General features: G+C 44.7%; 1 protein-coding gene across 4 annotated transcripts in view; it reads left to right on the top strand.

Moving 5' to 3' along the window:
• The window catches only part of UPF2 (UPF2 regulator of nonsense mediated mRNA decay), a 156,579-nt gene that overhangs the window by 119,489 nt on the left and 12,877 nt on the right, over positions 1-24,213 (top strand). For 3 of the 4 annotated variants that reach the window (XM_069765218.1, XM_069765221.1, XM_069765219.1), the window contains exons 18-19: positions 16,737-16,835; positions 23,356-23,523. In XM_069765218.1, coding sequence (XP_069621319.1) covers positions 16,737-16,835; positions 23,356-23,523 — 267 coding nt within the window. The remainder of the gene's footprint in view (positions 1-16,736; positions 16,836-23,355; positions 23,524-24,213) is intronic. The other variant, XM_069765220.1, reaches the window with a different exon arrangement.

A 24,213-nucleotide genomic window follows, 5' to 3' on the forward strand; every position in this document is an offset into this window, starting at 1 on the left:
AACACTATTCATTTTCTCATTTTAATATACCAAAAACAAAATTATTAAAAAAAATCTCTGGTGTAATGGCATTAAAAAAAAACACAATTTTGCCATTGCTTTTTGGGGGTTTAGTTTTTACTGTGATCATTGTGCAATAAAAAATGCCTGGACACGGTTCTCCAGGTAAGTACATTTATACCAATTCCAAACTTGTTTATTTCAACTGTTCTAATGGCTACATTTTTTCCACCTTTTTACAAAAGTTGAGAATTTTTTTATTGTTGTTGCGATTTTCTATGATGCATAGTTTTATTTTTCCACCGGTGAATCTGTATAAGGTCTTGTTTTTGTGTGCTGGGCTGTGCCCTAATGTACTGTTCTTGGCATACATACAGTATGACATTTGGATAGCTTATTGTAACAATTTTTGTTTGGTCGCCACTAGGGTTGGTTGAATAGCTTCAGATAACGCTTTATCTAAATGGCTATAGAGCTTAGCGAATAGCTGTCTCGGTAACCCGGATCCCAGGAGCGCTTCCGATAATCAGCTGTTTGGCACCGCAGCTGCATGTGTCGCAGCTCTTTCATTGGCACAACATATGCATAAACAGCCCAAAAAACATTTTACATTACCAACATGGCAGCAACTGAGAGGTTCATCAAGCCACTGGCTGGCATCGCAACCCATCAGCACCCCACAATCATGTTGCAGGTGGACTGATGAGTGGCCGAAATGGCATGGCACCAGGGCCAGCGTCAGCACCCGGGCAAGTGCCGGGGCCCTGAGCAGGCAGGGGGCCCACTCACCGTCAGGGACACTGGCGTGCTATAGTGCCAGCCCCCGCGAGTGGACCCCCCCCCTGCTCCGGGCCCCGGTTCCAGCGCTGCAGTGTCTTCCATCCTCTGACTGTGACGTTCAGGTCAGAGGGCGTGAGACATCACCAGTGCGCGCCCTCTGCCTGAGCAGTCGCAGCACAGAGAGCAGGAAGACGCTGAGGAGTCAGAGCAGAGCAGAGACTAGCAACAAGAGGTGAGTATTTCATTTTTTCTTTTTTTTATATATATATTTGGAGCAATATATGGGGACCATCAGAAGGGGCCCATATATGGAGCATTATATGGGGGTAATTCTATATGAAGCATCTTATGGGGCCAATAATATAGGGAGCATTATATGGGGCCAATTTAATATGGAGCATCTTATGGGGCCAATTCAATATGGAGCAGTATATGGGGCCAATAACATATGGAGCAGTATATGGGGCCAATAATATATGAAGCATCATATGGGACTAATATTATATATGGAGCATTTTATATGGCCAATTATATATGGAGCATTATATGGGGCCCATTATACATGGAGCATCTTATGGGGCCAATTATTTTTGGAGCATTATATGGGACCCATTCTGCAAGGAGTATTATATGGGGCCCATTCTGTATGGAGCATCATATGGGGCCCATTCTGTATGGAGCAATATATGGGACTCAGTATACTGTATTGGGCCAGTCACATACTGTATGTAGAATTATATGTGGCTCGCTATACTGTATGGAGCATTATATGGGGTCAATTCCGTATGGAGCAATATATGCGGCTCATTCTGTATGGAGCACTCTGTGGTGCCCATTATACTGTATGGGGCTCATTCTGTTTAGAGCAATATATGGGGCTCATTCTGTATAGAAGACTATACTGTCCGGTTTCTGAGCTAATGTAGAATGCACAATAGATATCACTCATGTAATGTAAGAAGTAAGTGAAATCTTTGGCATTGTACTATACCTATATATCTCAGCCGTATCCGTGCATTATGAATTGCACCCGGTGGTCCGCCACAACACGGCGCAACCGTCGCAATGCCTCGCTAATGTTAATCTATGGGGCAAAAACGCATCCTGCAAACAACTTTGCAGGATGCGTTTTTTGCCATAAACGACGCATAAAGTTAGCTCCTCCCCTGCAGTATACACCCTCCTGCTGGCTGTCAGCTAACCAGTTCTTGCTTAGTGTCCGTAGGAGGCACACGGACTGGTCTGCTGTTCAGACCCAAAACTCTTTATTTTATTTTTACATTTTTGATTTTACCTTTTTACAACTGACGAAGAGGCGACGGATCCTTTCAAGGTTCCGATCTCCCCCAACCATCAACAGGTGAGCACATAGTGTCGCCTCTCCGTATCCTCTCCTGCGACATGGGATGCCACACCTGAGCTGATTCTTAGGGGCGACGCGTCCCTTCAACGGCACCGATCTCCCCACAACCTGTACGGACAAGCACATGGAGTGTTGCCTCCACGTATCCTCTTCCCCAGCCAGGCCTATTGCCGGACATTCAGCCCTGTCCCATCCTAGGTGATTACCCTCTGGATGTACAGAGGCCTACCTCGTGGCTTCCGAGCAGCCCCCACTGCACCACCACTATTGAAAGCGGATGGTACAAGGAGGCGGACGGCTCCTCTCCACCTCCCTGCTAAAGGGACGATGGATTGAGGGCTTTTCTTTATCCCTGCACCGTCCAAATAGCAGCAACAGCAGAGGATCTCTTCTACTTTTCTGACCTGCTGAACAAAGCTGCATACTCTGCCTTCGGCAGCCACCGTGGTAGGTGACGGGACTCAAGCGGCTGGAGGACTCTGCGCAACCGGCATTTTTTTCTCTTTGTTTTGCAGCTGCGGGTCGTTTTTCCCGTCCGGCTGGCTCCAAAAATGTTGCCCCTGGCTTCGGGTTTGTGTAGGCCGCAACCCAGAACCTCCACCCATGCTAGGCCGCGCTTCATGGCTCTGCCCCCCTATTCAAGCGCTTCTCACTCAGGACGAGAACTCTCGCAGCATATTCTTGGCGGTCATCTTCATCCTCCTGCTTTTTCCAGACACGAGCTGTAAACATCCGGAAGCGGCTGCTGCATCGCATCGGCGGTATTTAGCGCTGAAGTCAGCGCTATTCCAACACTGACAGCGGACTCAGGATCCGGGTAAGGAGACACCGCTCCATCCCTCACTCCTCCCCCCGCTCGCACCCCAGCAGCATAAATGCTATGAGCAGTATTCCCTGGTCTTTAAAGGCACACGACCAGCGTTCCTTGTCTTTAAGTCACATCACCAGCAAGCTCTGGTCTTAAAGGCACATGACCAGCAAGCTCTGGTCTTAAAGGCACATGACTAGCAATCCCTGGTCTAAAAGGCACATGTCCAGCATTCCCTGGTTTTAAAGGTACATGACCGCATTCCCTGGTCTTAAAGGTTCCCTCGGTTTTTTTTAACTCAAATGTTTTTTATTAAATATAAGAGTACAATAAAACATTTCACATTAAGGTATACATTTCCATTTTTCCCACTCTTAACCCTCCCTTACCCATCTTGCCCCTCTCCTTCCCTTTTAGACAGCTCACACCTTCCTCTTAACATATCCTGTAGTATTATATACGTTATCCATATACAATAACTTTTTTTTTTGTACACGAGTACACCATAAATATATAGGCGACCCCTTCTCAGGCCTAACTTCTCTTAGCCTTCCCTAGCCAAGATCCAGCCAGGGCATCCACAATTTATCAAACAGGCCCATCTTCCCTCTTTTCTGATATACACCCTTTTCCAGGGTAATGACCTGCTTCACATATTTAAGATATTCTCCCCTCGAGCGAGGTTCCTCTTTGATCCAATTTTTGGCTATGGCCTTTCGAGCCATGTATAGTAGTCTAGCGATTGCTATTTTCAGCTTGTTATCCACAGTTATCTCTTCCACGTACCCCAGCACGCACACCAAAGGTTCTCTTGGAATTACACATCTGTATGCCCCTTCTATCCGGCTTACAACCACCAACCAAAAAGCAGTCAATCTCGGACACGACCATAACATATGAAACATTCCAGCACTATCATTCCTACATCTAGGGCATTCCGAGTCAGATCTCAGCCCAGCTCTATACAGGACATCCTGAGATCTATACACTCTGTGTACAATATAAAGCTGGGAGAGCCTATACGGCTCATTTAGTGATAGTTTCGGTATCCATTCTAATACAGACTCCCATGTTTCATCCTCTAAATGACCCAGCTCTTTCCCATTTAGCCCTCGCACCAATCAGATATTCTAATAGGTGAGTGTGAAGCAGATCCTTATATAGAGATGAAATAGCACCCCTCGTTGTCCCCACTCCACAGATGTAGTCTAATACGAAGTCGTTTTGAATTTGGAAACGATCCCCCTTATTCTGGGCCACCAACGCATGCCGTACTTGTGCATATTGGAACCCCCCAGATGCCTTAAGACCATATTCCGACTGTAGCTGGAAAAAGGATTTCAACTCCCGTCGCTCTAAAATGTGACATACCGGATCCCCCTGGCTTGCCATTCTGGTATTTGTCCCATCGCCAAAAACTCCGGTAGATTATTATTAAACCACAGCGGAGAAAACTGGTCAGACAAGCAACCCCGCGAATTTGTTTCACTCTCCCCCATACTTTATATATCAGAAATAATGTTGGGTATTACTTCTCTTCACCACCCTTTCTATCAAAAGTTGTGCTATATTGGTAGACGACTCATGTTCCCAGCCCTTTAAATGCTGACATTGGGCCGCCAAGAAATATATTTCAGGGTTAGGTAAAGCCAAGCCTCCCGCGTCCTTAGGGCGGTGAAGCGTCTCCAATCTAATTCGCGGGTGTTGCCTCCCCCACATCAGGCCTCTAAATAAAGAGTTAATCAATTTGAATTTTACACGTGGTATCCAGATAGGTGAGTTATGGAGAACATACAGTATTTTAGGCATCAGAATCATCTTAATGAGATTAATTCGGCCTACAACAGATAAATGCAACTTACACCAAGCTCCTACCTTTGCCTTAAGAGTTCCCAGCACCGGTGTAAGACTCATATGTAAGTAATTCCTGATCGGCAAAGAGATTAGTATCCCCAAATATTTGAATTGATCTGCTACTTTAAGTCTACCCCCCTCCATAGAATCTCCCAGCTCACCCTCTGCATCATCCACCATAAACAGAGTTGACTTAATTCCAATTTATTTTAAGCCCCAAATCCCTCGATGAGCCAAATTGCATTACTCAATGAATCATGTGGATCACTCGAAAACAGCAGTATATCATCCGCATAAAGCGCAATCTTTTCCTCTATCAATCCATATATAAACCCAGAGACCTCAGCGGACTGTCGGATCTTGGCGGCCAGCGGCTCCACGGCTAAAGCAAACAAAAGAGGGGAGAGCGGGCACCCCAGTCTCATGATGGTTGCGCGTACAATAGCTGAACCCAGGACACAAATTGTGGGCCGAAGCCAAAGAATTGATTGTAATACCTGCCACAAGTATTCCCATTCCACACTGTCAAATGCCTTATGGGCATCTAAAGAAGCAATAACTCTATGCCCACCATTATCAGCTCCCAATTGTAAATTCAAAAAAAAGCCTTCTAAGATTGACTGCCGTGGACCTGCCTGGCATAAAGCCAGATTGATCTGGATGAATCAATCCAGAAATAACACCTGATAATCAGGCCGCCAACACCCCAGCCAGAAGTTTAACATCCGTTGTGAGCAAAGAATTCGGGTGATATGATTCAGGCAGTCATAAATCTTTATCTTCCTTCGGGATTACAACTATTATGGCCTCCCTCATAGAGGCTGGGAGAATCCCCCCATTCCTAGCCTCCTCCAAAACTACTTGTAATCTGGGTAGCAACACCTCCTCCATTTCCTTATAAATTTCAGCTGGCAATCCATCTGCTCCTGGGGCCTTACCTCTTGCCATGGCTCTTAAAGCTCGACTTAGTTCTTCGTCCGTGATAGGTCCCTCCAAACTTTTCCTATCCTCCTCACTCAGTCTAGGTAGGACAATACCTTCTAGAAATGCCACGTTGTCAGTCCCCGATGGGTCCACGCCAGAGGAATATACAGTACAGACCAAAAGTTTGGACACACCTTCTCATTTAAAGATTGTTCTGTATTTTCAGAACTATGAAAATTGTAAATTCACACTGAAGGCATCAAAACTATGAATTAACACATGTGGAATTATATACTTAACAAAAAAGTGTGAAACAACTGAAAATACGTCTTATATTCTAGGTTCTTCAAAGTAGCCACCTTTTGCTTTGATGACTGCTTTACACACTCTTGGCATTCTCTTGATGAGCTTCCAAGAGGTAGTCACCGGAAATGGTCTGCCAACAATCTTGAAGGAGTTCCCAGAGATGCTTAGCACTTGTTGGCCCTTTTGCCTTCACTCTGCGGTCCAGCTCACCCCAAACCATCTCGATGGGGTTCAGGTCTGGTGATCATCTGGCATAGCATCCCATCACTCTCCTTCTTGGTCAAATAGCCCTTACACAGCCTGGAGGTGTGATTGGGGTCATTGTCCTGTTGAAAAATAAATGATGGTTCAACTAAATGCAAACCGGATGGAATAGCATGCCGCTGCAAGATGCTGTGGTAGCCATGCTGGTTTAGTATGCCTTCAATTTTGAATAAATCCCAAACAGTGTCACCAGCAAAGCACCCCCACAGCATCACACCTCCTCCTCCATGCTTCACGGTGGGAACCAGGCATGTAGAGTCCATTCGTTCACCTTTTCTGCATTGCACAAAGACACGGTGGTTGGAACCAAAGATATCAAATGTGGACTCAGACCAAAGCACAGATTTCCACTGGTCTAATGTCCACTCCTTGTGTTCTTTAGCCCAAACAAGTCTCTTCTGCTTGTTGCCTGTCCTTTGCAGTGGTTTCCTAGCAGCTATTTTACTATGAAGGCCTGCTGCACAAAGTCTCCTCTTAACAGTTGTTGTAGAGATGTGTCTGCTGCTAGAACTCTGTGTGGCATTGACCTGGTCTCTAATTTGAGCTGCAGTTAACCTGCGATTGTAAATGTAAAAAAAAACCAAACACTACATACTTACATTCCGGTGTCTGGTCACGTCCCTCGCCTTCAGCTTCCCGCACTGACTGTGAGCGCCGGCCGGCCGTAAAGCACAGCGGTGACCACTGTGCTGTGCTTTAAGGCCGGCCGGCGCTCACAATCAGTGCGGGAAGCTGAAGGCGAGGGACGTGACCAGACACCGGAATGTAAGTATGTAGTGTTTGTTTTTTTTACATTTACACTGGTAACCAGGGTAAACATCGGGTTACTAAGCGCGGCCCTGCGCTTAGTAACCCGATGTTTACCCTGGTTACCAGTGAAGACATCGCTGAATTGGCGTCACACACGCCGATTCAGCGATGTCAGCGGGTGATCCAGCGACGAAATAAAGTCCTGGACTTTCCCCAGCGACCAGCGATCTCCCAGCAGGGGCCTGATTGTTGGTCGCTGTCAAGCATAACGATTTCGTTAACGATATCGTTGCTACGTCACAAAAAGCAACGATATCGTTAACGATATCGTTGTGTGACGGTACTTTAACTGGCGTAATAGTTAAGCCCAGTCATATTCCACTCCTCCAAAAGTGAAAGAGACACAGATATTAAATGAGTACAAATAGCAACCCAGTTCTCTTATCCCAAACATCTTGGTAACAATAACGGCTCACGCCTCCGCTGAAAGTCAGTCTCCCGCTGCTTGTAGTTGATTCATTGATGTCGATCCATTGTGTAGCATCCTCTGGTGTCGTGAAGAAATGAGCTTTATTAAAGGGAACCGGTCACCCCTCTCTGGCATTTGTAACTAAAAGAGCCACCTTGTGCAGCAGAAATGATGCATTCTGACAGGGTGACTCTTTAGTTACAAATGCCTGCACATGCTGAAATAAACACTTATAAAATTTACCCCCACATACCCTAAATCCATCCCGGAGGCGGGACTTTACTTTCTAATGAGACGCAGCACAGCCGTCATTCCTGGCTTGTGCACGCCGGGCGCCGCCTCCTCTTCCTGCATTATAGTTCCTGGCGCCTGCGCTGTAAGTACGAAGGGCAGCGCAACTGCACATGCCTGGAAATAAAAACTTACAGAGCAGGCGCCAGGAACGATAATGCAGGAAGAGGAGGCGGCGCCCGGCGCGCACAAGCCAGGAGTAATGGCTGTGCTGCGTCTCATTAGAAAGGAAAGTCCCGCCTGCCCGGGGCTTCAGGAAAATGGCCGCGGGATGCCGCGCATGCGCAGATGGAGATTGCGGCGGCCATTTTCCTGAAGCCCCGGGCAGCAGAGGACTCCATATGCGCACGCGTGGCCTCAGGAAGATGGTCGCTCCCACAGATCACCAGGGAAATAGCGCAGGTCGCGCGTTTTTTCTTCTGCTGCCCAGTGGATTCAGAAGATGGGCATGCGCAAACCACTACGCCACCAACGGAAAGATATGCAAGATCTGGGGGAAGAAACAGCGATGTCGCCACGCCCATATGACCTGACCAGCCTGATTGACAGGCGAAAACGGCGACTTTGGTAAGTTATTTCGGCAGCATAGGTGGGGAATCGGGGTACACAAAATACACTTTAGTAACGCACAGCTCAGGCCCTATTTAACAGTATTTTTATCTCGTACTGAAAAAACAGGGTGACAGGTTCCCTTTAAATTTCAAAAACCTGACCTGCACATCCAAACATAGACTAAGTGTGAACAGGTGCTGAACCTAGAGTCGCCAACTCGTATATAGTTAAATAAATAAGGCAGCACACTGCAGCGCTAGAACATACAAACTTGAAATACGAAATTTGAACTGCATTACTGCACTAGAAATATGAAAAATGAGAGCGTTTAGCGCAGAAAAATGGCCAATTTTATGTGTACCTGGTAGCCACTTTACGGCATCTCTCTTATACCAGGTCATACGCTTGCCTTACCTCGCTGAGAATAAACGTCTCCATCTGAATGGGTACATGTGAAACCTCTTCCTAGACTAAAATTCTCTCTCTCTATGGAGGGGTATTGGACCTGCTGTAATTAAAACACCTGTGGCTAGAAGGCGGAGTGCAGGATCAGAAGGCTAGAGAATACATTTCAAAAACCTGACCTGCACATCCAAACATAGAAAGTGTGAACACCTTCTAGCCACAGGTGTTTTAATTACAGCAGGTCCAATACCCCTCCATAGAGAGAGAGAATTTTAGTCTAGGAAGAGGTTTCACATGTACCCATTCAGATGGAGACGTTTATTCTCAGCGAGGTAAGGCAAGCGTAGGACCTGGTATAAGAGAGATGCCGTAAAGTGGCTACCAGGTACACATAAAATTGGCCATTTTTCTGCGCTAAACGCTCTCATTTTTCATATTTCTAGTGCAGTAATGCAGTTCAAATTTCGTATTTCAAGTTTGTAGGTTCCCTTTAAAGGCATGACCAGCCTGAAGCCGGTCACCTTTCCTAGAGTACCTAGTTCAAATGAGCTCAGGAGCCCGCCGCCGATCCCAGCTCTTCCAGGGTACCTAGTTCCCCTCAAGGGGCTTCGCCACTGGTGCAATCCATGGCTTCTCTGACCACGAGATTGAACCCTCTGTGGTTTGAAGTGCTCGCAAGACCAATATACATGGATCCTCCTCTGCATGGGAGCCTTAGGCTAGCAGGGGCCACATGTATTCTAGAAACGGAACAAGACTCCACATATGAATCAGACGTTGCCTTGGATCTGGACTCGCCAGAGCCTCAGAACAAGATGGATTCGCCTATTTAGGCCATCAACCAATCTCTGTAGATTAACAAGGACTACGGTTCTGCTCTAGATCACACAGGGTCCCTCAAAACGGAAGCTAAACCCTTAGTAGTGCATTTGCCATTTTCCTGGACAGCGAGCGTCCGGATAAGCAATTCACTGGGGAGCACCATGGCAGCACAGTGGAAAACGCTGGAGTTTTTTCTTTTTTTTTTTTGCAGCATGGGAGTCCATGGTTCCAGTCCCACCATGAGCATTTGCAAATGGGCTTGCTCTAGAAGCAGAACCCTCCTCAGGCGCGGTATCAGCAATACGCAAACACTGCGACATGAAATGTCTTGCCTGGTCTGATTTTTTTTTTTTTTTTTTTTTTTTAAAGGTGACGGGTCCTTCAAAGGACACCGATCTCCTCACACCCTTATCATACGAGCACATGGAGTGTCGCCTCCATGTATACTCTTCTACTGCTGGGCCTAATGCCAACCCGGTCCACCCGGGACTTGACCTCCGTGGATGTACAGATGCCGTCCTTTTTGACGTCCGAGCAGTCCACCTCTGCATCCCCACTATGAGGATGATTGATAGAGGGTTCATTCTTTTATCTCTGCACCGTTCAAAGATGGCAGCGACTCAAGAGATTGTTTTTTCCTCACCTGCTGGTTGCAGGCACGCACTAAGCCACCTGACAGCTTAACTCCTGTGGTATACCTGCCAGTATCCCTGCCCGATGGATCACCTTTTTTTAAAAATACCTTGGACTGTCAGACAATCTGACTCGTTCTGTCTTGTGGCCTCAATTTCAGCGCTCTACCATTCCTTAGCCGCCGCATGGGTTGCCAGCACAATGGTCTCCTGGCCGGAGACCCTAGCTTCTTTGATTCAGAACAATAACAGAAAAAAATGGAGTAGTGTCCGCAACACATAGGAGTCTTCTATGTAAATGTGCTATAGACCTCACCACAAGGTGTTTGGTCTATGTACCGTTTGTTACAGATGTTTACAATGTTGGTCTATATTTGTTGGACTCAGAACATTAACCTTCTTTTTCTGCAGCGAATGCCATTTTACTCAGAAGCGCTTCATGGCTCAGAGAACGGAAGCATACTCCGTGGTTAAAAAAAAATAAATAAATCTGGCATCACTCCCTTAGAGTGGTCGCTAATTCCGTGAGAAGCTGGGGGCGTTCCCCAAGCAGGAACAAAGGATTGCAGGTATCCTATAGACCCAACCAACAGTGTAAGGGTTGTCAAGGACAGTCTAGATCTGGGGGATCTTGGTCCCTGAAAAAGGGGACCGAAAAGTAAGACCTATCCTGGACCTCAAACTTCTAACAAGCTTCACAAGGTCCTCCTTCAGATGGAGTTCCTTCACTCGGCCATCACTTCAATGTGAAACGGGTGGAGTTTTCTGGCATCCATCGACATTCGGGCTGTTCACCCTCACATTACTAATTTCCTCTTTCCAAAAATTCCTTTGCCTTTCCATTCGCAAACAGCATTTTCAAGTTACGACCTTGCCCTTCGGCCTTGCATCCACTCCCAGAGTGTTCGCCATTATCATGGCGGCTGTCATGTCTCTCTTGCACTCTGGGTGCGTGGCCATCCTGCCTTACCTGGTCGACTTTCCAGCCGTTCTTCCAGGACTGCGCTGAGTCCATCGATATATACTTTGCGATACCTTTCCTCACCTGGGCTGGCGGATAGACTTAGATAGCTCTTCCTCATTTCCAGCCAGCAGATATCCTTTTTAAGGATGATCCTGGACACCTCCAGAGAGTTGCTATCCCTCCCTTGAAACAAGGCCGTGGCCCTTCAACAGGAAGCCTCCTCACTCCGGACAAGACTGGCCATTTGGCAACTCTGGAAAAGGCCAGAAGGGCCTTTCTGGTCATGGGCTGCCTTGTCTGCTATGTCGTTAAAAGAATCGGGTTCTCAAGACACAGCAGAATTTTAGCCCCAGTCCGTACTTGCCCTCATTCCATCCGATTTTCTTCGAGGGTCCTATAAAAAAAAAAATGGTGGCAACGGAGGCAGTTCTCTTCGCTCCACTTGTTTTCTGCAGGTCAAACAGATCCCCAGAGAGTAGCCTTTGAGCGTCTTTCTCGTCCGGGAGACATCCTTTCTCCCGGTTTAATGGTTACTAGTGACTACGGAGCGTTACCACACTGCTCAAGGCCTCTGGTTATCTCGGGAATCCAGTCTCCCAATCAGTTTTCTGGGGATCTTAACGATACCACTGTTCCTACAGCAGGTCCAAGGCCTTTTGGCAGGTGGTCTCCCCAACCGTATTCAGTCAGATTTAGTCACGGCTGTGCCATACGTCATCATCTAACAGGTACCCACGGTCAGGCGCCTTGACCTACGTGCCTCGCACTCTCTGATGGACCGAGATCTACCATTCGGTGATCTCTAATTTCCAAAATAAGGGCCACAAATGATAAGCTCATCCACAGAACAGTCAATATTCAACCAAAGAAAAAAAAGTGGACCCCCGTTTTTTCCACATCTGCATCCAGGTTGGTTTACCATGGGCATTTCTTTCCCCCTATTATCTTTGATGTTATTTATTGCATGTCATTTATGGACTTGTGCCTTAGTATAGCTCCTTTGGTATATGTTTTATATACTTAGCTTTAATATATGTATGTTGGTTTCCACTATTATTCCCTGTGTATTATTACTCTGATCCTGGTATTTATCTGCAGTATGCAATTATATTTTATACCCAGGGTCTTTGTTATCAACTTGTAAATAGGAATACTCAACGGGCATTATTATAGGTCTCTCCAGCATAATCAGCACGCTGGTTTTCCTTTGGAACTATACGTGCATATCCATATTATCATTCCCTTGACTGCAATTTTTCAATACTGTGTTGCGGACGTGGCACTATGATGTCATTACACCCTGTCTGTTTTTATATGTACTCGTTTTTATGATTAAAATATTGTCAGAATTTTGAATAAAAATTTATACATTCATTTCTTAAAGATTGCTCTAAGGTCCACTTTTTTTCTTTGGTTGAATACATTCAGTGATCTCTGCAGCACTCATCACAGGGATGGAAATCTGGGCGGCAGTTTTTTCCTCAGCCGCCAGGGTCTCGCCTCAAGTGAGTGAGAGCTTCATCCGGAAGTCTTCCATCAGATCTGCCTTCACTGGAGCACTCCAGATGTAGATCGGATGGCGTCCAGAGTGAACGCCAATGTACTCCAGTTCACGGTTCCGCCTCAAGATTCAAAAGCCACGCATGGCATGTTCTGGTTCTTCCGTCATACCAGCTCTATCACGCCTCTTCCGCTAATTCTGAGAGTCTTTAGGAAGCAGGAAGGCCCCAGTGATCCTGGGACATCCGCATTGACCAAGTCAGGTGTTAGATTTTTTGTTTGTGGAACTAGTATTTTTCCATCTTATTGCAACAAAACTGCAAGTAGGGACTTTCTCGCAGAGAGTTTTTCACATGTGGTTCCTCTCTATCGCTTATTGTTACACGTTGGGACTTTAATAGTCTGGGGGGCCTACCAGTAGACTCCTTGTGATCGGGATAGACTTTCCTATCCTGCAAGGTCCCCCCTCTTTTCTCTGCAATCATGCCATCCAGAAGAGTCTTCGGAGCTGGCCTCTCTGTTCCTTCAGACTTTTTTCCTTATTACCATCAAGGTAAGGTTGTCCTCAGGCTGTCCCCATCCCTTGTTTCCAAGGCGGTATCGTACAGTTATGAGGGCATCGTTCTTTCTTCATATCTTCGGCACCAGTCCACAAAATGAAAGGGGTTCCCCATACCCTGGACAATGAGTGTCCTGAGTAGGTACGTGTCGAGGACGGCGTCCTTCCGGAGAAGGGACACTCCATTTGGGCTTCCTGACGGTTACAGGAAGGGCTTAGCCCTTTTTTCAGCCATGCTAGCCTGGTGGATTCTTTACACCATCCAGAAGTCCTTCCGTGTTAGACGTCCGTCTATGTTCACTCCTCTGTCGATCAAGATTTTTCTTGGGTTCCAGACACCAGGCGTCGGCAAAGCACGTCTGTCAACTTTGCAGGTTCGTCCAGTCCGCATGCACCCTTGAAGCACTATATTTCCCAGACTTCCGCTGACGTGAGTCTGGGCAGGCGAACTCTGCAAGCCGCGGTGGCATACTTGTAAGTAGTGTTACACAGGGCCTGACTTGATGTTGTTCCCACCCAGGGACTGCTTTGGGACTTCCCACGGTCTGTGTCCCCCCCAATGAGGCGAAGGAGAAATGGGGATTTTGTGTCCTCATCGTAAAATCCTTTTCTCCGAGCCATTCATTGGGGGACACAGCTCCCACCCTGTTATTAGCTTGTGCTTGTTTTTTATAATTTGACATGCTATACTGTCATATGTAATTAGACATGCTATACTCTCATGTTGTTATTGATCTCCTACTGCTTTTGCACCAAGCTGGTTAGCTGAGAGCCAGCAGGAGGGTGTATACTGCAGGGGAGGCGCTAACTTTCTTTGCATCACTTAGTGTCAGCCTCCTAATGGCAGCAGCATACACTCACAGTCTGTGTCCCCCAATGAATGGCTCGGAGAAAAGCATTTTACGGTGAGCACACAAAAATCCCTATTTTGTGGGGAGAAAAAATGATTTTTTATTTTCACGACTCTGCGTTATATATATGTAGTGAAACACTCGGAGGTTCAAAGTTCTCACAACACATCTAGGTAAGTTCCTTGCGGGGTCTAGTTTCCAAAATGGGGTCACTTGTGGGGGGTTTCTACTGTTTAGGTACATCAGGGGCTCTGCAAACGCAACGTGACCCCGCAGACCATTCCATCAAAGTCTGCATTTCAAAACGTCACTACTTCACACTGACGTGTGCCAAACAGTGGTTTCCCCCCCCCTTCATATGGGGTATCAGCGTACTCAGGACAAACTGGACAACAACTTTTGGGGTCCAATTTCTCCTATTACTCATGTGAAAATAAAAAATTGCGGGCTAAAAAATAATTTTTGAGGAAAGAAAAATGATTTTTTATTTTCACGGCTCTATATAAACTTCTGTGAAGCACTTGGGGGTTCAAAGTGCTCATCGCACATCTAGATTAGTTCCTTGGGAGGTATAGTTTCCAAAATGTGGTCGCTTGTGGGGGAGCTCCAATGTTTAGGCACACAGGGGCTCTCCAAACGCTACCTGGTATCCGCTAACGATTGGAGCTAATTTTTCATTCAAAAAGTCAAATGGCTCTCCTTTCCTTCCGAGCTCTACCGTGCGCCTAAACAGTGGTTTGTGACCACATATGAGGTATCGGTGTATTCAGGAGAAATTGCCCAACAAATTTTAGGATCCATTTTATCCTGTTGCCCATGTAGAAATGAACAAATTGAGGCTAAAAGACATTTTTTGTGAAAATAAAGTACTTTTTCATTTTTACGGATCAAATTGTGAAGCACCTGAGGGTTCAAAATGCTCACTATGCATCTAGATAAGCTCCTTGGGGGTCTAGTTTCCAAAATGTGGTCACTTGTGGTGGAGCTCCAATATTTAGGCACACAGGGGCTCTCCAAACGCGACATGGTGTCCGCTAAAGATTGGAGCCAATTTTTCATTCAAAAAGTCAAATGACGCTCCTTCCCTTCCGAGCCCTGTCGTGCACCCAAACAGTGGTTCCGCCCCTCATATGGGGTATCGGCGTACTCAGGACTAATTGTACAATAACTTACGGCGTTCACTTTCTCCTTTTACCCTTTGAAAAATTAAAAAAAATTGTTGCTAAAAGATCATTTTAGTGACTAAAAAGTTAAATGTTCATTTTTTCCTTCCATGTTGCTTCTGCTGCTGTGAAGCACCTGAAGGGTTAATAAGTTAATAAACTTCTTGAATGTGGTTTTGAGCACCTTGAGGGGTGCAGTTTTTAGAATGGTGTCACTTTTGGGTATTTTAAGCCATATAGACCCCTCAAACTAACTTCAAATGTGAAATGATCCCTAAAAAAAAAAATGGTTTTGTAAATTTTGTTGTAAAAATGAGAAATCGCTGGTCAAATTTTAACCCTCATCACTTCCTAGCAAAAAATAAATTTTGGTTCCAAAATTGTGCTGATGTAATGTAGACATGTGAGTAATGTTATTTATTAACTATTTTGTGTCACATAACTCTCTGGTTTAACAAAATAAAATTTCAAAATTTGAAAATTGCGAAATTTTCAAAATTTTACCCAAATTTCAGATTTTTTTTCACAAAACGCAAAAATTATCGACCTAAATTTACTACTAGCATGAAGCCCAATATGTTACGAAAAAAACAATCTCAGAATCGCTAGGATCCGTTGAAGCGTTCCTCAGTTATAACTTCATAAAGGGACACTGGTCAGAATTGCAAAAAATGGCCAGGTCATTAAGGTCAAAATAGGCTGGGTCACAAAGGGGTTCAAAGCACCACTCCAGCGGGGGTTTTTTTTTTTTTTTCTTTTTTTTCCTTTTATTGTACCGCTGGGGTGGTGCTTTAAATGTAATTCCCCTTCCCCCGTCTCATACTCTCCTTCCAGAATTTTCATCAGTTTTTGCCACTGCTCCTGTTGGTCTCTGGCGAAAAGTAACCTGCCGGCAGCTCAAGTGTTTCATGGATCTGTGCGGAGGTCATATTTCAATACAAGTCTATGAGCGCCTCATTATGGCTCTCATAGACTTGCATTGCGCTCTTGTGACGTAGCTTCGGACTTACGGCCAGTCAGAATCTGCGCTCACAAGATGAGGCGAGCGGGCACCGAAAAAAAGGTGAAGATGCCGGAGGGTGAGTATATGAGTGGGAGGAAGGTGACTTCGATTTAAAGCTCCACTCCAGTACTGAAACACCATGCTCACCCGCTAGAGTGGCTCTTTAAGGGGTTAACGTCAGCGAGCAGAGCTCTCTGTTTGCTGCTGTTAGACGGGCCACGCTGTATAACGCAGCCAACACCTGCCCTATATGGAGCGGGCTCGGCTCCATATACCTCATCTTCTTCTGTGACATAACCCCTTCCTGCTTCATGACAGATTTATATTTGCACATTGGATTAAATCTTGATAAAACTTTCATCAGATTTCGCATACCTTCTCTAGAAATTTCTTCTTCACTGAAGTCATTTTGCATTTTGAAATGTTTTATCTAAATTCCAATCTTTTTGGCGTTGAGAGAGTTGCGTCTGTTTCAGGAGGTGATGATTAAAGGAGGTGGGATCAAACATGTGCCTTGTGCAGAGGATGAAGACTTTATTCAGGCTCTTGATAAGATGATGCTGGAAAATCTTCAGGTATGTGGTCATGTGCCAAAAACTTACTCCATCTTTGGCCATTTATAAAATCTTTCAGAATACTATCCTGATGAAAATCTGTTCGCTTTGATGTTTCAGAAATTGTAGTCGTTTTTTTTTGTCTATATATATGTCTGCTTTTTTATGTTGCTTTTTGAATTTCCAGTTTTTCTTTTCGCTATGTTAACCCTGGATTGGCACAGCTCTTGTCCATGATGGTGTCAGGCACTCCCATATGTGCCTCATTCATTTGAATAGGTCTTGGCTGCAACTCAAGACACTGCACATAGACAAAAGTAGTGCTTTTCTGGGAAGAGTCTTATACAACGCCTTTTGCTAATATAGGGTTATCTTGACATCTGCTTCTGTCATTTGTATATAAATGTATGAATGCTTTCACAAGGTCTCAGAACTTAAAATATAGAAAATATTGTAGTTACGCATTATTCTGCACTTAATGTCACTTATACCAGTGGGAAACTCTGAGTCTCTCCCTGAACAAAAAAATGGCTGTTTCTGTCCATCAACAGAAAACATTCAACTGCAAACTAATCGGAGACTAAGGGTATGTGCACACGATGCGGAAAACGCTGCGGATCCGCAGCTGCAGGTCCGCAGCAGTTTCCCATGAGTTTACATTACAATGTAAACAAAAAACGCTGTGCACATGCTGCAGAAAAAAACACGCGGAAACGCAGCGGTTTACATTCCGCAGCATGTCACTTCTTTCTACAGATTCCACAGCGGTTTTACACCTGCTCCTATAAAAAACCGCAGTTGTAAAACCGCAGTGAAATCCACAGAAAAACCACAGTAAATCCGCGATAAATCTGCAGTAAAAACGCAGCGTTTTTGCTGCAGATTTATCAAATCCACTGTGGAAAAATCCGCAGTGGACCATTCTACGTGTGCACAATACCCTAAGTCGTTTCCTGAATTAGTTCTTTATCAAGGGGAATGTATCGCTTATAGGGGTTTTCCACTGTAAAGAAAGTGCCCCCCAAAACGCTCTTATACACATAAAATAATCAGATCAGTAATTGACCACCCTGAGCCCAGCTCTGGCTTCCTGATGCTGCTAGGATCTCTGTGTTTTGGATGCAATGGTGATGTCATGTGAACTCAGTGATTGGCAGATTGACATAGCTTCTGAATTGATTATCTGCAACAGTGATATCAACGTAATGTTACCGCTGCAGCCAAGACAGAGACCCAAACAGCACTGGACCAAAGGAGTTCAAGTTAATGCTCTGTTATTTTAAGTATATAAGAGCATTTCTGATAACCTTTCTTTTAAAAAGTGTTTAAACCTTTCAAGGTGCCCATACATTCTAGCTGTTAGCTGCATCTTAATCTCTCCCACAGCTCAGCTGAGTGTTTGTTTTTGCATTGGGGAGAGGGGAGTAAACCAGTGTTAAACACTTGTGATGAGTGAGCGTGCTCGGATAGCGAGCTATCAGAGTATATTGGGCATGCTCGGATAATATGTTCGAGTCTGCGCCTGCATGTTTTGTGGATGTTAGGCTATGTGCGCACGTTGAGTATTTGCTTGCAGAATTTTCTGCAAGGTTTCTGCATCTCTTGGCAGGAAAACCGCTGCAGAAAACGTGCGTTTTTACTGCATTTTTGTATGCGTGTTTTTGTACAGCAATGAATGCTTTTTTGAGCAAAATAAAGATATTAAAAAAAAAAGTTTTGTGATGTCATTTCTTGGTTCAGCACCACCTTTATCATGTTGATGCAGTAGTAGGGCTTGGTGTCAGCAGCTGTCATTGCTACCTAGCTCTAGGCTTAATAAAGAAAAGTTGGCAGCCCAACACCCTCATTACTAAGCCGATAAGTACACACAAACACACCCATTGTCACCCGCTTATGTAGGAGCGTTAACAGAATGAACATACATAGGCTGTAACTAGACAGCAACTGTTAGTTTTAAATGAAAAAAAAAAATTTGCTTGGGTAATTTTAATAAACCAGCAGAGGAAAAGCTGAGGGCTGATGTTACGGTAATAATCTGGGAAGGAGCCAATAGCCATAAAGGTTCCTAGGCTATTTATATCAGCTCACAGTTGTTTGCTTGGCCTTTACTGGATAGTTTGCAGGATAACCCCAGGAAAAAACGGACATAGGGTCCCTCTATAAAATCTAACCAGCAAAGGCTAGGCAGACGGTTGCGGGCTGATATTAATAGCCTAGTAAGGGGCCATGGATATTGGCCCCTCCTAGACTAAAAACATCAGCTCTCAGCCGCCCCAGAAAAGGCGCATCTATAAGATGCGGCAAATCTGACGCTTACCCTCGCTCTTCCCACTTGCCCTGTAGTAGTGGCATGTGGGGTTCATATTTGTGAGTTTGATGACACGTTTGTACTTTGTATTGTCAGGTAACATCAAGCCCACAGGTTAGTAATGAAGAGGCGTCTATAAGACCCATATCCATTACCAACCCCACAGTGATAGTGTATAAAAACAGACACCCAGAATGACTTTTATTTGAAATAATGACACAGATTCCTTTAGTAATCATAATTAAATCATACTCACCGAACGCCTAGTCCACCGAAGCTAACGTCTCCTGCAACAAAAATAAAATAATAAACTACAATATTCCTCACCTGTCCGCCAAGAAGGTAATCCATAATGCCCCATGACGATCCTGATCACTTTGACAGCAGTCATGGATGTGTCTGCTCTGAAAGACGGCTGGCGATACACTGACAGGAGGTAATCACTCCCACAGTGAATCACTGAGCTGCTGTGAGTTCACCAGAGTTAATCAGCTGATGAGCTCCGCTGATTTCCCTTACGGCACCACTGCTGAGTGTGAAAGTTCTCATGCAGCGGTGCCGTAAGTGAGAGCACTGGAGCTGATGAACTCCGGTGAACTCTCATGGCAGCTCAGTGATACACTGCGGGAGCGATTACCTCCTGTCAGTGTATCGTCGGCAGCTGGGTAGAGCGGTCACATCTCCCGATGTGACTGTTCTACACGTAAGATCGTAGGACACTCTGGATTACGTGGACTATGGTGGACAGGTGAGTACATGTTGGTTTATTATTTTACGTTATTTCTAGGAGATGAGGGCATCGGGGTTTGGGTGTTAAGGTGAGTATAATGTTTTTTTTTATTTTTGTGACTATGTAATTTTTCCTTTTTTTTTATTTTTCTTTTTTAACTGTCAGCACAGACACTGGCAGATGAAACTACGTTTCCCATCAACTGCACCTGCTGTCACTGTTATCAGTGACAACAGATGTAGCCCGATGGGAGTGGTAGTCTCATTTGTCTACGCCTGCGGGTCACAGCTGCGGTGTCACGCTGACATCTGCCAGCATGATCCCGCAGCGCTCTGACCGATGGTCTTACCGGCGGTAGCATTACCACCGATAAAAACCACCACGCTGGTGTTTCCCACAATGTCACACAGATGACAGCATGGGAAACCCCACAGGAAGCCAGTAAGACGCAAAACAAAAACATTTTTATACCTGCTTTTGCTGTGGATTTGACTGACTCATTTAAATTCAATGGGTGCAGAAACTCAAAAAGAATTGACATGCTGCAGAAAAAAAACGCACTTCAAATGCGCATGGAAATTTACTTATCATGTGCACAACACTTCAGGATTGTCATTAAATAAGCTTGCATAAGGATTCCATTACGTTTTTGGCCCATTTCCACTCGGAGAAAACGCACCAAAAATCACTGTGTGCACATAGCCTTACACAGCCGCACCACATGCGGGGATTGCCTACCTAGCAAATAGAGAATCCCCACATGTGTTGTCCCCGTATGTGTTGCAACTGTCCAAGAGCCACAAAACATGCATGCGGGTACTCGAACATATTATCTGGGTGTACCCAAGATACTCGGATAACACGTTATCCGAGCACCTTTACTTATCATTATGGATCTGGTTTATTAATTAAAAACTTCTTGATCCTTCGCTCCCCTGACATAATCTCTCAGGAAGAGACGGCAAGACCGCATACACAATAGATGGTCGGCTGACATCTGCGCACATGGTTGATCTTACGGTTTGTGTGTGTGTATACAATGGGGAAAATAAGTATTTGATACACTGTCGATTTTGGCAAGTTTTCCCACCTACAAAGAATGGAAAGATCTGTATTTTTTTTATTGTAGGTACACTTCAACTGTAACAGAATCTGAAAATCAAAGATTTTAAAAAATAAATAAATAAATAAATTGCATTTTATTGCATGAAATAAGTATTTGATCACCTACCAACCAGCAAGAATTCTGGCTCACAGACCTGTTAGTTTTTCTTTACAAAGCCCTCCTACTCTGCACTCATTACCTGTATTAATTGAACCTGTTTGAACTTGTTACCTGTATAAAAAGACATGTAATATTTATATTCTCAAATCATAGGACAAGATTACACATAGGTGTACACCACCACTAGACTGTAGATACAAGAAAAGGAATATTCTTACATTTATATGGAATAAAAGTTAGATTTTAATTAGACATTCCCTTTCTTTTCCTTTTCAAAAATCTACTGTATAAAATACACCTGTCCACAATCAATCTCACTCCAACCTCTCCACCATGGCCAAGACCATAGAGCTGTCTAAGGACACCAGGGACAAAATTTTAGACCTGTACAAGGCTGGGATATGTTACAGGACAATAGGCAAGCAGCTTGGTGAAAAGGCAACAACTGTTGTCACAATTATTAGACAATGGAAGAAACCCGAGATGACTGTCAATCTTCCTCTGTCTGGAGCTCCATGCAACATCTCTCCTTGTGCGGTAAGGATGATTCTGAGAAAAGTCCAGATTCAGCCCAGAACTGGGACCACAGTCTCAAACATTACCATTAGTAATGCACTACTCCGTGTTTGGAGGAAGAAGGATGAGTACAACCCCAAGAACACAGTCCCAACTGTGAAGCATGGTTGGGGGGAATATCATACTTTGGGGTGCTTTTCTTCAAATGGGATAGGACAACTTCACCGTATTGAAAGGAGGATGTATGGGGTTATGTATCGTGAGATTTTGGCCAACAAGCTTCTTCCCTCAATAAGCGCATTGAAGAGGACTCAAAACACGCAGCCAGGGCAACTAAGGAGTGGCTCCATAAGAAGCATTTCAAGATACTGGAGAGGCTTAGCCAGTCTCCCAACCTGAACCCAATAGAAAATCTTTGGAGGAAGCTGAAATTCAGTGTTACCCAGCGACAGCCCCGAAACCTGAAAGATCTGGAGAAGATCTGTATGGAGGAGTGGGTCAAAAAGCCCAGCTGCACTGTGTGCAACCTTGTTCAAGAACTACAGGAAATGTCTGACCTCTAAGTAAGACGTTGCGTGAGAAGGAGACAACTGTTGGTGCTTTAGTAAGAAAATGGAAGAAATACAAAATCACTGTCAATCGACATCAATATGGGGCACCATGCAAAATCTCATCTCGTGGGGTATCCTTGATCACGAGGAAGGTGAGAGATCAGCCTAAAACTGCACTGGGGAACTTGTTAATGATCTCAAAGCAGCTGGGACCACAGTCACCAAGAAAACCATTGGTAACACATTATGCCGTAAGGGTTTAAAATTCTGCAGTGCCCGTAAGGTCCCCCTGCTGAAGAAGGCACTTGTGCTGGTCTGTCTGTAGTTTGCCAATGAACACCTGGATGATTCTGTGAGTGATTGGGAGAAGGTGTTGTGGTCAGATGAGACAAAAATTGAGCCCTTTGGCATTAATTTAACTTGCTGTGTTAGGAGGAAGTAAAATGCTGCCTCTGTCTCCAAGAATATTGTCCCCACTGTCAAGCATGGAGGTGGAAACATTGTTTTGGGGGTGTTCCTCTGCTAAGGACACAGGACTGCTTCACCGCATCAATGGGAGAATGGATGGAGCCATGTACCGTAAAATCCTGAGTGACAACCTCCTTCCCTCTGCCAGGACATTAAAACTGGTTCGTGGCTGGGTCTTCCAGCAAGACAATGGCCCAAAACATACAGCCAAGGCAACAAAAGAGTGTCTCAAATATAAGCACATTAAGGTCATGGAGTGGCCTAGCCAGTCTCCAGCCCTTAATCCCATAGAAAACTTATGGAGGGAGTTGAAGCTCCGAGTTGCCAAACGACAGCCTCAGAATCCTAATTATTTAGAGATGATGTGCAAAGAGGAGTGGATCAAAATTCCTCCTGACGTGTACAAACCTCATCAACTACAAAAAAAAGTCTGCTGTGCTTGCCAACAAGGGTTTTGCCAACGAGTATTAAGTCTTTCTTGCCACAGGTATCAAATACTTATTTCTCACTGCAAATTGCAAATAAATTTATATAATTTCTACTTTTCTGGATTTTATTTTTGATATTTTATCTCTCCATGTGAAAATTAACCTACCCTTAAAATTATAAACTGTTCATGTCTTTATCAATGGGCAAACTTACAAAATCAGCAAGGGATCAAATACTTATTTCCCCTACTGTATATATCCTCCAGGTATTCGGTAAAATTATGATATGCTTTGGTTTTCTCCCCATAATTTTAGCAGCGCACTGGAGAATCTGTTAAAGTGCATCAATTGGATGTTGCCATTCCCCTTCATCTGAAAAGTCAGCTAAAGAAAGGACCTACATTGTTGAGTGGAGACGGAGACAGTGAGTGCGGAGACACAATGCCATTTGTAATGCTGACAAGAAGGGGTAACAAGCGCCAGGTAAGTGTTATGTCAAGATTCATAGAGGTTGGCATTCAAGGTGGAAATTGAGCAAATGGGTACTGCAGCTCCTCTCACTTCTGCATTTGGAGGTGAACAGGGCTTGTGACATGTCTACGGATACCTGCCGAGGTGTGTGTAATCAGCAGGTATTATGCATCTTCCCTATTCTAGCAAATAGTCCTGTTCTGTTGCACGATAGCTGCTGCTCACTCACGAGGCCTGACATTTATCCATAGACGTCTCTGATCTTTAACACAAGCAGAATTTGAAGGGGGGGGGACTAATGACGAAACATGTCAGAAACCTGTGGGTATAAGTTAAGGAGGGATACTCAGGGGAGATTAAAAAAAACATTTTGTACTGTCCTTGCCCTCATAAACTATAAATATGAGATGCCCAGTGCACTTAAATTATCTTTATAACCATTGTAATTCAGTGGGACAGCAGCTTCTCCTCACTGCTCCCCCTCCCATCTGGAAAAATGTGTCACACAGCAGGGTGTAGCTCCCTTTGTTATGGAAATTTGGTTTGGATAAATCTATCCCTGTGTGTGCTGTGGCCGTTCCCATTAAGACTGAGTATTTTGAGCGCTCATCAAGAATGGACTGTACACCATTGTGACAGAAAAACATTCCATCAATACTGACGATTTATTGTACATACATAGTTTTATAATTGCATATAGAA

Source organism: Ranitomeya imitator, chromosome 4 (assembly GCF_032444005.1).
Source record: "Ranitomeya imitator isolate aRanImi1 chromosome 4, aRanImi1.pri, whole genome shotgun sequence".
NCBI lineage: Eukaryota > Metazoa > Chordata > Amphibia > Anura > Dendrobatidae > Ranitomeya > Ranitomeya imitator.